Source organism: Bactrocera oleae, chromosome 4 (assembly GCF_042242935.1).
Source record: "Bactrocera oleae isolate idBacOlea1 chromosome 4, idBacOlea1, whole genome shotgun sequence".
In the NCBI taxonomy this organism is placed as follows: Eukaryota; Metazoa; Arthropoda; class Insecta; order Diptera; family Tephritidae; genus Bactrocera; species Bactrocera oleae.
In genome coordinates this window covers 15,074,193-15,087,586 of record NC_091538.1, presented here as the reverse complement: position 1 = coordinate 15,087,586, position 13,394 = coordinate 15,074,193, and the positions used below count along the sequence as shown (strand labels likewise).

Here is a 13,394-nt window from a genome sequence, read left to right as displayed (position 1 = left end):
AAACCTTACAATAATAACGGATTTTGTAGTGTTAGCATTACTGTCACATCCGTAAATTTTCTCCCATATTATTTGCAATTAATTTTTAAGTGTGCGCTGGCAGCCCTGTTACAAAAATTATTGTTTGACAGCTCTACCAGCTGTTTAAATGCTAATTACAAATTGTTTGTTGTACATATAAATTTTGTATATTTAAGCAAATTATAAGTTTAGCAGCAATTACTACTAAACACTCGCAAACGAATAGTTATTGCTGGTTTGGAACACATATAAACAGTTTGTGCCTTGTTTAACTTAACATTTACTATGTGCAACCAATGACCTCATCGTAATATACGCATAGGAATTTACATCAACAAAATACTATTCACAAATTTTAAAGGATACGCCTAGCACTTGTCACCGCAGCAATATTATTATGAGTGTACGCGGCAATAGCGAGAATTGTGTGGAGGAGCCTGTTGCGCCAGAATGGCTTTCGAAATTGGAAAGTCGACGCGAAAATTTACAACGCGCCACAAAGTTGAGTCACGAAGTCGGCGCCGGTGCACCCTGTGGTGAATGCGGTGACAAATGTCCTGGCTTGGATTTACATTTTTGGCGTAAAGTATGTCGCAATTGTAAGTGTCGTAAAGATCAGCACAAATGTGTTGATGACGATTTATCATCTTGGGCACAGTTTGAGATTTTGGGACAAATATGTTCAAAACCAGCTTGTAAGTATGCGTACACATGTATTTTATTCTATTATATAAAAAGTTTGTTTTATTTCCAAATAAATCATGACAAATTGTTAGCACTGTAGTGGCTAGTATTAGTATATTTTAATATATACAGCTATTTGATACTTTACACAATGCTAATGATGATCTCACAATTCTTTTCTATTTCCCACAGTCATTAAAATTAAAGCGCTCGCCAGCCAACCCGTTCAAGTCGATTGGGTGCCACCGAACACAACGCCAGACGTTGTTTCCGACTATATGGAGAAATTGGGCGCCGCCAAGGTGCCGATTGCGGGCAGTGATGCGGCACAAAAGCGTAAACAACAATTGGAATTCCAAGTGCCGCCGCATGATTTGAATGCCGCACTGTGCGACAATCTAACCGATGCCGAAGCCGCACAACTACAACAGTATGTTGTGAAAATACGTGAAAATTGCGTTGGGCAGGGTGTTGTCGTACGCATCGGCAACATGGGTATTGGTTTTGTTGAGTATATAACACCGCAACAGCAACAACAACAGCATATGCTAACCGCTATTGATGCTTACAATATGCCAACGCATATACATCAAGCACCATTTAATGCTGCCTTAATTAATGATACAAATGATATATCCTTTCACTCACCGTTGCCCGTCAAAAATGCTGCGAATGCGCGTTTTAGCGCACAAATGCGCCAAGAAACACCAGCACGTAAACTTAAATTCGGCACTTTATGCAATTTGGCAAATAATTGTGGTCTACCAGTAAATGTCGATTATGAGCGAGATGCTGTATTTGCACAAATTTTACATGCCGAACCGCTCAAGCAGGCATTAGAAAACAAAAGTAAAGGTTTATCCACAAGTCAAGCGGTAATCATTTCACAAGCGCAAATGTTGCCAGATTTTATGAATGCATCCATTTTGGGTCCAGCTACAAAACAGAAACTCAAAGATATTGGTGTGAATGTTAAAGCGGTGCAAAGTGCCTTATTGAATAGTCCATTTTATGATGCCCTTTACGATACACTCAAGCAAAATGATATCAAATTTGATGAATGCCGTGTTTTGGCACCCATACAAGCGCTACGTGAAGAATTGCTGGTAAATAGACCGGTGGCAGAAGAGTTAAGTAGTTTTGTAACACAATTGCCAAACAGCGCGGCTATAATGTATACAAGTCCTTCGGAGAATAGCTTGGGCAAGTGCGGACTTAGTGGTTCCAGTAGCAACGATTCTGGTTTTGGTTCGAAAGCCTCAACACCGGTTGGTGGCGCTGACATGCTGACCGGTGCTGGCTTACCAAGTGCCTTTCAACAAATGCGGCTGACTAATAAAGGTTTTTATTTTTATTGTTTTTTTTTTGCATAAATTACACTATTATATAAATGTCTACACATATATAAAATAATATAATTTCAGAACCACCACCACCAGCGCCAATAGTGAATTGTCGTGACTGCGCCAAACCAATACCGCTAGGTGAAGTCGCCGTAAAAGCCGAACGCGCTGGCAAGGAAATAGCCTGGCATCCCGAATGTTTCAAATGTTACACGTGCCGTGAATTATTAGCCGATCTGGTGTACTTCTTTCACGGTGGCCAAGTCTATTGTGGTCGTGATTTGGCCATTAATTTGAAGATACCGCGTTGCAAAGCTTGTGACGAATTAATATTCACCAAGGAGTATACAGCTGCCGAAGGTGCCACGTTTCATATTAAACATTTTTGTTGTTATCATTGCGATACACCGCTAGCCGGACAACAATATATACCCGATGAGAAGACCAATATGCCGTTATGTTTAAAATGTTACAATGAATTCTTTGCGGCCACTTGTCAACGTTGTAATCGTCAAATTGAGCCTACGGATCAGGGTGTCGCCTGGGGTGAAGTACATTGGCACAGCGGTTGCTTTATTTGTGCTGGTGTCGATTGTGCCAAATCATTGATTGGTGGACGTTTTTGTGTGAAACAGAAAATGCCTTTTTGTAGCCCAACTTGCGTGCGAAGTATTATATAAGACATTTATACATTATATACAAGCATACAGACATATATTTATACAACTTAGTATTTAATACTATAAGCGAAGTATTCTGCACAAGACGAACAATTACAATTCCTATTTGAAATGTATTTTATACATACATTCATACATATAAATATTTTTACATATTGTATTTTTTATATGTACGCCAGTTTATGTGCACATTTTTAAGTGCCACGAAATATACTTATACACAATTTTTACTATCAGCTTAACTCTTGAGTATTTTAATTAAATTATTATTTTGGCGAAAACCAGAAAAAAAAACATTAACTGCGGTTGCATTAAAGCTAGAATACCCTTCACAAATAAAAAGTTTCCATACTATAACTTGATTTTGATCGTTCAGTTTGTATGGTAGCTGTATTCCATAGTAGTCCGCTCTATACAATTTGCTCGGAGATTGTAGCATTGTCTTTTACAATAATTTATGTAAAATTTCGTAAAGATATCTTGTCAAATAAAAAAGCTACTATATTCTATAGTGATCGGATATCGGCGATTCCGACAAATGAGTAGCTGGTTCGCGTATTTACAGACCGACGGACATGGCTAAATCAACTTGGCGCGTCACTCGGATCATTTATATATGTATGTATATATTTTATAGTATATCTGACGTTTACTTCTGCGCTTCAAAATAGTACGGCCCCGAAAAGTATGCAAACATTGCTCCTGTCTTCGCTGGATTCTTGGTGTTTTTTATTGTAGCGCATACGCTATAAATATCGGTGTCATTAACACAACAGGTGATACCACGCCATCGGCATCGACCCGATGATATTCGACAAAAGTCGAGCTAATTCTGTTCAGTAAGCGTCTCAAAAAAATAAAATAAAAAAGATTTTTTTAAATTTTCTAAAAATACAAGTATAAGTAAAACACGATGGCGTATACTTCAGTTATTCATCGAGAGCGTTTATTTTAGAGCTTTTTAAATACATTTGTGTTTAAAAAAATATTTTATAAGCGAAAAAATCACATAATTTCCAGTATTATGCCGTTCTCAACACACCCATACACATACGTACATACATACATAGATACACGCACACCAACACAAACGCACATTTCTTCATTTGTATTTATGTACATAAGTACGCATGCGCGCGTTGCCATTTTCGTTGCAAAGCCGCCGTGTTTATTTTCTGCCGCTCCTACGCCATCAGACAGCATAAATGAACTTGCGTTGCTGTTGTTGTGGAACTACAATACAATATTTTAGGATTTCTAATTGTTACATATTCAGGTCGTGAAATCAACATTATGCTTGTTGTTGTTTATTTTAGTAGTAGTCATCCAAGGCGTACCAGCTGTGGTGAAAATCGCCATAAACATGCGTATGCATACTGTTATAAGTATGTGCCTATAAGTAGCTGCTGAGCGCTGGTCGTTCGCTTGGTAATAAATTTGAACTTAACTAATAGTTACATACATACATATGAATATAGTAGGTATGTATATGTATATGTAGCTAAGATGTAGTTTTTAGTTAATTTAATTAATTAAGTTTTCACTTTTTTTTTCGTTAACATATCTATTGAACATATATGTATGTATACTCTTTTGCTCCAAATTAAATTTCATTAAAAAATACAATTACTAAAAGCTAATTCGTTATATACGAGTATGTACAGATAACGCAAGTCTCCATACGTATTACATAGTGTTATTGTTTGTTTCTTGATTTTTTTTTTTTGCTTTGTTTTGTATTATTTATATGTTGTATTATTAATTTTTATTTATTTTGTTTGTTTGTTTCATTTAGATTTCCGATAATACTTCAGTTACTTCAGTACTTTTTACAAAAGAACTCCTATGCAGCACAATGAGAAGGATCCCATCTAACATGCATACAAATATTTCTTGCAACCTATATCAATAGATACATATGCATAGGTATATAATATATCTATATATCTTTATGTATGCATTATATAATGTTTTGTATAAAGCGCAGTTTACCGGGAGTTACACGAAAAGAACAACCAAACAATTTTTAGTTAAAAAAAATTTAAAAAAATAAAATGCAAAAGCACACTAACAACTATCACAGAACATATGTATTTATATATATGTATGTATGTACGTATGCCAGTGCGTCGGGGAGTTCGAGATTTAGCAGCGTGCAAATTGGGGAAGGACAGAACAGCAAGTGAGGGAAATTGCGCTGCAAGGCAGGTGCTAAGTGCAACACTAGTTTCGTGGTTCAGCTGCCTGTTGACAAAGCAACCGACGAACCAATCAAACATATGTTCGTCTGTTTATACCTTTAGGTATATATGCAATTGTAAAGCAGGCGCAGTCAGTCTTGATACGTTCAAAATAAAAAAGAAAAGATATATAAAAAATATGCGAGTTCTTGAATTTTAGTAGAGCAACCAGCATATGTCTGCTGCTGTTGTGTTTCTCTTTTTGTGAACGCATGCTAACTGCAGGTTTGTTCGTGTGACAGTAAGTATTTGAAACGTTGCAAAGTTGAATTCCCCTCAAAAAAAAAAATATGATAAATAATATTGTGCATTATTTGAAAACAGTATGACATTCGCAGGAACATCGAACACATTGTTCAATCTGTTCACGAAGGTGTGTTGAGCTTACACTAATGAGTAATTATATACAGATTTATAAAAAAAAAAAACAAAAATAAAAAAAATTAAAAAAATACAGTCAATTTCAATTCAGTAATGGTTCCCACATATATACAAATAAATGAATTTCAGGTATGTAATTTGAAAACGTCCGTCGTCCCTGCATCGTGGCAGTCTTTATGCGGGACATTATAAAATGGCAGAGTCTAAACAATGAGCCTACATTTACGCACAGATACAATAAACAAGTATTGCCAACACGGACAATAACAAAGTTTTGTCGAGCTGCGAGGTTTCAGTTTGGCTACAGGCATATATACATTTCATGTATATATATTTATGTTTATATATATATCCTGCACGTTTAACATGCTCATCATCACTGTCTGCTGCTACCAACTGCTCGGCTACACTGTGTGAATATTTCTTTCATTGCTTTTCACCTTTTACCCATTATATTGCGGCTGATTTGACCTGCCTTATTTAGTTTACATTTTGAAAACATATTTTTTTTCAACCCCAGTCTGCTTTTTTTGGCGCTACATTGCTTTGCAACCCTTCCATTGTGCTGTTTTGATCACGTCCTCGCTCAACGTGGATCTATGTCAACTTAACTATTCTATCCTAACACTGCCATCGTCAACAGTTTGTGTAAATGCCGCGCGTATAGTATAATTCTGCAATGCGTTCAGGCAGTGTGCTGTAGAGATTGACCACAAAATCCATCGGTAAACGCGTCCATGCCGCGCGTATACGAAATATGAGATCGTCCTTGCGCGAAAACTTGCGTCCACCATCGTAGACTTCGCGTATTAGCCAACCCCAGACGTTCTCCATAATGTTGAGGTCGTGCGCTATGGTTGGCCATCGTTGCATTTTTATTCCTTCGGCATCGAGCATTTCTTGTGTTGTCGGCGTCATATTGGCCGTCCAATTGTGATCTTGCAGTATAAAATCTGGATTACCACCTAATTTGGTAATAATATTAGGTCGTTCGCGCAATATGGTTTCGATATATGTTTGTGGTCGTTGTTTCGCCGTCGACACCTCCATGTGAATTGGGCCACCGGCGGTGATTAACATATATATGTAAACGGAATTACCACGCGGCCGTTGCGAAAGCGTTTGTTCGTAATTACGTAAATCGTGAAAGTAACTGGAGAAGCCATCCGGACCGTCTAAATTGAATTTACGCTCATCCTGGAAGACCACACGTCGCCAATGCTCTTCACCCCACACAATATGCGAATTTGCAAAGTTTAAACGTTCAGTTTGATGATATTGCGACAGCACTGGTTCTATTTTGATTTTTTTCGAATTAACAGCCGAGCTACCGGCTGCTGATGTACCGCTGCGCATTTGTGCACCCACTGCTCCGGTTTTGGCACTATCCACCGCATTGTTGGCATGTCCATTAGCGGCTGATGAGCGACTAGAGTTGGTGGCATTCGATTGCTGTGTTGGCGCATGACTGGAGGCTGTGCCGCCACCCGTACTCGAACTGGCCGCTGAGAAATTGGAATTCTGATTTAATGCGTGTATGGGAAGCGTACGATTATGATTATAATTCTGTGGGTTGTGCTGCGCACTTTTGAATTTATGATTGGCCGCACCCGTGTTGGCTAATGTATTGGATACAGCTGATGTATTAGTATTATGATGATTGCTTTGCTGATAGTAGGGATGGTGGTGATGATAGGTCATATGCTGCTGATGTATAGTGGGCTGTTTGAGCTGCAGCTGCTTTAGTCGATGCTGTGATTGAACCAGTAATTGTTGATGCGCTTGTGCGTTAGTGTGACCCGTGGCTGATGTAGCTAATGTTGTGGTGTCCTGTGTTGGCGTGGTTGTTGTTGTGGTGATATTATGTAGTTGCAATTGTTGCTGTTGTTGATAAGACTGCGCTGTCACTGCTGTTGCGTGATGTTGCAATTGCAAATGTGCTTGCGTTATCGCTCCTGTATGTGTGGTTGGTACTGTTGTTGCCGTGACTGTTGGCGCAGTTACGCAGTAATTGTCTGTGTGTTTGAGGTAGTGTTGTAGGGCCATCAGAGGTTAGGCAGGCGCTTACTAGCCGCCACTGCAAACTCTTTTAATTGCTTTTCGAAATTGTAATCGATTTTTTAGTATTTCAAGCCAACAATAATCAGAAAAATAAAGATTACTGTGCTTCAGTGAATTAACGTATTGTGGTTGAAATGCAGCTGGCACTTTATTCCCGCTATATATTATCGAAGATGGTTATTTTTGTTAGCGTTGCTTCAAGAATTTCATCACAGACTGAGGCCAAATAAATGAGAGTACGTCAATCGATTTTCATGTGATATTGTTTTAACAAATATACATGAGAATAACTGTTTGAACGTATAATTTATATATGTTATAGGTATTAGCTTGCTGATGCGCAGTTTCGATTACGAATGTCGTGGATTTTTATTAATTGGATTGTAATTTTAAAAATTACCTTATCTACATTGATTATTTGCGTACAAGAAGTAAGGTTTTACGATTATAATCAACTTTTCTTATTATTCCATTAACACTGTATACTTATATTTTATGTGTATTACTTTCATGCCGTGTTTAAAGTTATTTGTGTAGAATCTGTAAATAAAAGTAAACGTAAATTAAAACACAATGAACATTATATATATTTTTTTTTAAGATTAAGTTATCAAACTATAATTAGATTAGTTTCCTCTTCTTCTTCTTCTACAATTGCTATCAACTTAATTTACGTTCACTGCAAAATGCCACACGTTTGTATACTTTTTCTATTATCCTATTTAATTTTAATGAAACGCGATAGCGTTTTAATTTTTTTATAACTAAAATAAGAAAGTTACCACATCATTGACTGTTTATATTAACTTTGATGTTGGGAGAATACTCGGATTAATATTTTCACAGCTTGTCCATTTTGCTTGACACAAAAGAAGTTTTCAAACCCGAACAACTGTCGCATTAATTGTTGGTGACATTTTACATATTTACATTGACATATGTACAAACATATGCATCATGGTACACCTTGCGATACTGATATCAATGCTACCGTAGATGGTAGCAGCAATGTAATGCAACATCAACAGCACATTCGGATAGATACAAATATATTAGCAAGCAATGGTCGACAGTATGATGCGCTTCACAGTTTTGAAAGCCCAGAATTAAAAAGTTCAAATATCCTATATCAAATACTTAATATCACTATATAATGTTTACATTATGCATTTCGTCTATCTTGTTGTAAATAATTTTAAAAAAAATTAAACAATCTAATAGCACACAAAGCATCAGACACATCAAAGGATTCCACTTGAAGAGCTTTCGAAATAATGAAGATTTTTTGTTCTTCATTTAACTGATGGCCGATGTTTATTTAGTTTACATTGTAAATACATACAGATGTGAATCAACGCACAAATTAACATGAATACACTGTTCACATATGTACATATATACAGAAATGATAAAGCAAAGCAAGCTACGTGCGTTTGCGTTCAAATCCTATCTATATACACGCACTTTGTACATATTTATACCGAAAACCAGTCGATATTGTGAATATGTACATAAATCGTGACGAAACGAAAATTTTGCTCTCGGGAATTCGCTGGATGCGAACGATTAAATTTTTCTTTATTCCAAATTCATATGTGTATTCTTAAGCACTCAATTAATTATTTTTATCATTTTCATGCATACACTCTAAATTATAATTAAAAATTCAAAAAAAATAACACAGTGGAATTATTTTAGATCACGCACAACTACACATTTGAGTGAAAAATTTACTTCCGTAACCCCAATCACACTATCGAGCTTCGTCATCTGCACTTTGCACACACTTTTTTCACGTACCTTTATTTAGATCGTGTTTGCTGTAGAAGAAAAACAGATAAAATTTGGTTCCATTTTTTGGCTTTATTAATTGCGATGCGTTAATAAAAATGGAAACCATGCATATCCGATGCAGTAGCAGCAACACACAACCAGATAGGCAGACAGGCAGACAGGGCGAGCCAATGACAAAATCTGACTTTACACAAGCTATCCGTATTTACAGTTGTCAAATCAGAATGACATGGTTGTATGAATTGTCAACTTAAAATTGAACAGGAGCAATATTTAAAGAACCGCCTTAATGCAGAAATTGTATAACAAAATTGTAACAACTTTTATTATATTCTGTGTACCAAAATGTCTTTCTTTATTTTACTTAAGAAATAGGTTTTTTTTATTTTAGTGTCACCCTGTACTTTCTATTGAGAATAACAAATAAAAGCCGATTCACATACAGCTTTTCTCGCTTTCCTTGACAATTCTTACTTTAGCAATGAAGCAAATATAACAAATTGTATGTTGTTGTAATTGTGGCCTCGATGTTAACAAGCTCGTACAAAAGTATATATTGAACTTTTCTGTCAAAGCATATGTATGAAGTGAATCGAAGCAAAAATTCTATGTGAATGGGTCATAACGGACCATTCACATAAAACTTTCCTCGCTTTGCGTGACAGTTCATACTGAAACAACCAAGCGCACAAAACAAAGGCTGCGGCACTATGAACGCTTTGCTTTTAGTGTTTCTCTCTAATAAAAATAGCGACTGTTGGCAAAGCGTAAAAAGATGAGAGTTGCCTAAGATTTTGCTTGGCTTCGCGCCGAAAACTGTTTATTTGAACGTACTCATATAAAACCGTACAACGAACTTTTTTGTCAAAACACATGTCTGACGCAAGGTGAAACAAAAGTTCTATGTGAATTGGCCATAAGTGTTTTACGCTAACGCCAATTCTCTGATAATTACAACCCTGCCATTCAATTTACAATAGTTTTCAAATATATAATATTAAAAACTAAAATAATTGTTAACTTTATCAATGTGAAACGCACTAACATTATCATATAGCAAATGAATTTCGCAGTAATGTTGCCTCTAGAATTCAGTAGCTATTTTACTACACGGAAGTTCACCAATTTTTTCAAAATATTTTGCATTGTGCTGTATTAAGTTTGTATCAAAATTAATACTAATATTTAATCACATAATATGCAAGCAGATCTTAAAAGATATATTGTATAATTTTACGCAGAATGTCTTGCAACGCAGTTTAATAAAAATGAATACGTAAGTAGCTGAAGTGTTTCTCTTTTAAACAATACCATCTTTGCACACATTAATCAGTTGGGTTTTGGATAACTATCAATATGAAATCCTTATCTGGAGCAACCATAATTTCGTGTTTCTTAGAACGTACACGCAGGAAAGTGAGATCATTGGATGGGTCTAAATCACGCACAACACTGCGTGCTTTGTCAGATAACTGACTCATGAGACCGGCATACTGCACTGTGGTCGTGTTGTCCAATGTCGACTTGACTGGAATACCTAAGAAAATAGTCCAATTAGTATATCTCGTATGTGACATTGTAGTCAAGTTACCTTCATTGTTGACAACAATGGTACCGACAACACCCTTGTGCGACTGAATACGTTTTAATGTTTCCTCAACTTCTTGCGACTACAATATATAAATATACAGAATAGGTTATATTGAGTACTTTGAGTTGAATACTTTTATTTACCATATCTCCTTGTATTTATTATTGAAACTTAAAAAATTTGCAAACTTTTCACCTGAATCAGTAGACGACAACCAGAATGAAAATCAATGTTGTCATCGATCAAGCAAAAAACACAAGTGGGGTTGCATTTGACAAAAAATTAAGAGTACTTTTTATAAAAGGCAAGTTACCAGTGTGGCGTATTTGTTTCGAAATCCTTTGACTCTTTTGAATTTCACTATCCACTCGTTAAGATCAACATATTGTAAAATTAAACTACACTCTTGAATCGTGTTTGTTGTAATCATTTTTTAATATTAAAATTTAATCAAATAAAACAAAAAAATTGTAATAATCCCCTTTACGATGATTGTAATATATAGGTTCTAATACATTGTGTTTATGTAAAAATTTTTGCAATACAATTTTTGATCAGCTACTTAAAAAGCTTATTTATTATTGAAACTCAGCAACCAGTTTCATGCACTGCACATCAATTCTTCGAAGTGTCTATAGATGAAATTATTTTATATATATACATATATATTTCTTATGATAATTTAGTAATTTTCAATGTTGGTAAGTTTGTACTGAAAAAACTGTTTAATTACAAGGTTTAAAAGAAATTTATTTGCAACAGTCAATTCAATTGGAAAACGTTGTGCGCAGGAATGCCGAAAACACAGAACGTATCATGAGGAACGCCATTGGTTATGTGGTGTCGAATAATGCTTTGGGAACTGTGATACAATCCACATTCGATAACAGCACTTCTGGTGGCATAACTAAATTGATTAGTGGAGTACTAGTGCCAACAGCTCGCAGCGCAGTGCGCGATTTAGATTCCACCAATGATTTGGCCTTTCTTCGCATTGCAACACGAAAATTTGAATATTTAGTCGCACCGGAAAAGGAATTCACAATTGTTGTGATGCAATAAAATTATATTTAACCATCTATAACATATATGATTTTGTATATTTTGGTTTTGTACAATCTTTTTATATTTGAAATTACAATTCATAACTGTATTCTATCCTGCGCATTTTGTATCACCATTACAGTAATTTTACCATCTGGCGTTATAAGTACTTCATTGGCTTTTGTGCGAACACGTAGCATTAATAACTCATCTTTCGGATCAATCTTCTGTAAGCCCAATTGAACTTTTTCCTTTAATATTTCATATAGACCAACAAACTCAATAGCCATTTGTTTCTCCATTGTTGTCTTGACGGGATTGCCATTTTTGTTCAATATAATAATATCCACTATATCGGGTTTTTCTTCTATTAGCCGGAAAACCTCCTCCACATATGAACGTGTACGTTTACTCTATAAATAAATGGCATCAACTTGTGTTATATATAAACACACATATTTTAAAAGCTTATATTACCTGCTGCTGATCTGCTTGCATCTTTTTTTCTTTGCACAATATAATAATTAAGCTATAAAAAAGTAATTGATAGTTTAAAGAAAGTCACACAAGCTGTGCTTACTTCATGAATTTTTTGAATGTAGATTGGTATCCATAGTATTTTCTTCAGTTGATTTATGAATTGAATATAGGTCAATAGGTGATTGAATGTTCAAATGGCTTTATCATGGGGTTTCCTGTCATGGTAACACGCTACCTGAATACCATGTACAGTGGAAAATTAGTTTTTTTTAATGTATAAATACAAAAAAAGAAAATAAGAAAAACTGTTTACTTCGGTTGTACCGAAGCTAGAACACCCTTCACAAATAAAAAAGTTTTCCATACAAGAATTTGATTTGGATCATTTAGTTTGTATGGCAGCTTTATCATATAATGGTCTGCTCTGAAAATTTTCTTCAAATGTTGTAGCGTTGCCTTGAACAATAATCCATACCAAATTTCGTGCAAATATCTCGTCAAATAAAAAAGTTTTCCATACAAGAATTTCATTTTGGTCGTTCAGTTTGTATGGCAGCTATATGATAAAGTAGTCGTCATGCTGGTCAGTTTTATGCTTATGTACATGCTTGTTTACTTATGTACATGCACTTTTTTCGCCTCCGACGTTTCTTTCTAGGCGTTACAAATTTCGTGGCTTAATATACCTTGATCTGTTATAAAAATACAACTTTTAGGAGGGCACATCCTCATCTTGTCGATTCGTTGATTTCAGCTGTGCAGTCTTAGATTAAGTTCAATTTTAAATGTTCAAGTTGAAATATGTTCAAAAAGGAAAAATACATCGTTATTTTCAAAAAATAAAATCAAAGATGTTATAACAAGTAATCGATATTTCGAGAATTTTAATCTTATATCGGGTTTGAATAATTGACCGCAATGGCTTTTTGTCTTTCGGAGATAATGAATAACAATAATACTATGTCTTCTATTTAATATATTTGTATCGATTATAAAATTTAACGTTATTAAAGAACTTATAGGTAGGTAGGTAACTTATAGCATAACTACATTCAATAATACTAAAATATATAAT

The 13,394-nt window shown here is 35.2% G+C and overlaps 5 protein-coding genes across 8 annotated transcripts; 2 read left to right on the top strand and 3 right to left on the bottom strand.

The window, feature by feature from the left end:
- The first annotated feature begins 136 nt into the window (after positions 1-136).
- Tes (testin LIM domain protein) lies at positions 137-2,970 on the top strand. Its single transcript, XM_014236652.3, has 3 exons — positions 137-716; positions 898-2,046; positions 2,130-2,970. Exons 1-3 carry the CDS (start codon positions 419-421, stop codon positions 2,726-2,728), a joined length of 2,046 nt encoding a protein of 681 aa, XP_014092127.1. The 5' UTR covers positions 137-418; the 3' UTR covers positions 2,729-2,970.
- Positions 2,971-3,647: 677 nt separating this feature from the next.
- Positions 3,648-9,402, bottom strand: LOC106618763 (transposable element Tc3 transposase). 2 transcript variants are annotated; one of them, XM_014236645.3, is made up of 2 exons: positions 9,211-9,402; positions 3,648-7,950 (listed from the first exon to the last, which is right to left on the bottom strand). In XM_014236645.3, the coding sequence occupies exon 2, from the start codon at positions 7,393-7,395 to the stop codon at positions 5,986-5,988; it is 1,410 nt and encodes a 469-aa protein (XP_014092120.2). In that variant the 5' UTR covers positions 7,396-7,950; positions 9,211-9,402; the 3' UTR covers positions 3,648-5,985. The 2 variants fall into 2 exon arrangements, with proteins under 2 accessions (XP_014092120.2, XP_014092121.2); XM_014236646.3 differs by lacking the exon at positions 9,211-9,402 and adding an exon at positions 8,193-8,214.
- Positions 9,403-10,427: 1,025 nt separating this feature from the next.
- Positions 10,428-11,071, bottom strand: robl (dynein light chain roadblock). The gene is made up of 3 exons (XM_014236640.3): positions 10,939-11,071; positions 10,796-10,874; positions 10,428-10,741 (listed from the first exon to the last, which is right to left on the bottom strand). The coding sequence occupies exons 1-3, from the start codon at positions 10,939-10,941 to the stop codon at positions 10,530-10,532; spliced, it is 294 nt and encodes a 97-aa protein (XP_014092115.1). The 5' UTR covers positions 10,942-11,071; the 3' UTR covers positions 10,428-10,529.
- Positions 11,072-11,164: 93 nt separating this feature from the next.
- LOC106618758 (dynein light chain roadblock-type 2) lies at positions 11,165-11,953 on the top strand. Its single transcript, XM_014236639.3, has 2 exons — positions 11,165-11,496; positions 11,558-11,953. Exons 1-2 carry the CDS (start codon positions 11,491-11,493, stop codon positions 11,855-11,857), a joined length of 306 nt encoding a protein of 101 aa, XP_014092114.1. The 5' UTR covers positions 11,165-11,490; the 3' UTR covers positions 11,858-11,953.
- On the bottom strand, positions 11,860-13,158 carry robls54B (roadblock similar 54B). Of its 3 annotated transcripts, none has more exons than XM_036375601.1 (4): positions 12,840-13,158; positions 12,420-12,554; positions 12,317-12,368; positions 11,860-12,252 (listed from the first exon to the last, which is right to left on the bottom strand). In XM_036375601.1, the coding sequence occupies exons 2-4, from the start codon at positions 12,422-12,424 to the stop codon at positions 11,938-11,940; spliced, it is 372 nt and encodes a 123-aa protein (XP_036231494.1). In that variant the 5' UTR covers positions 12,425-12,554; positions 12,840-13,158; the 3' UTR covers positions 11,860-11,937. The 3 variants fall into 3 exon arrangements, with proteins under 3 accessions (XP_036231494.1, XP_014092113.1, XP_036231495.1); XM_014236638.2 differs by having other exon boundaries at positions 13,006-13,158; XM_036375602.2 differs by having other exon boundaries at positions 12,420-13,158.
- Positions 13,159-13,394: the final 236 nt, after the last annotated feature.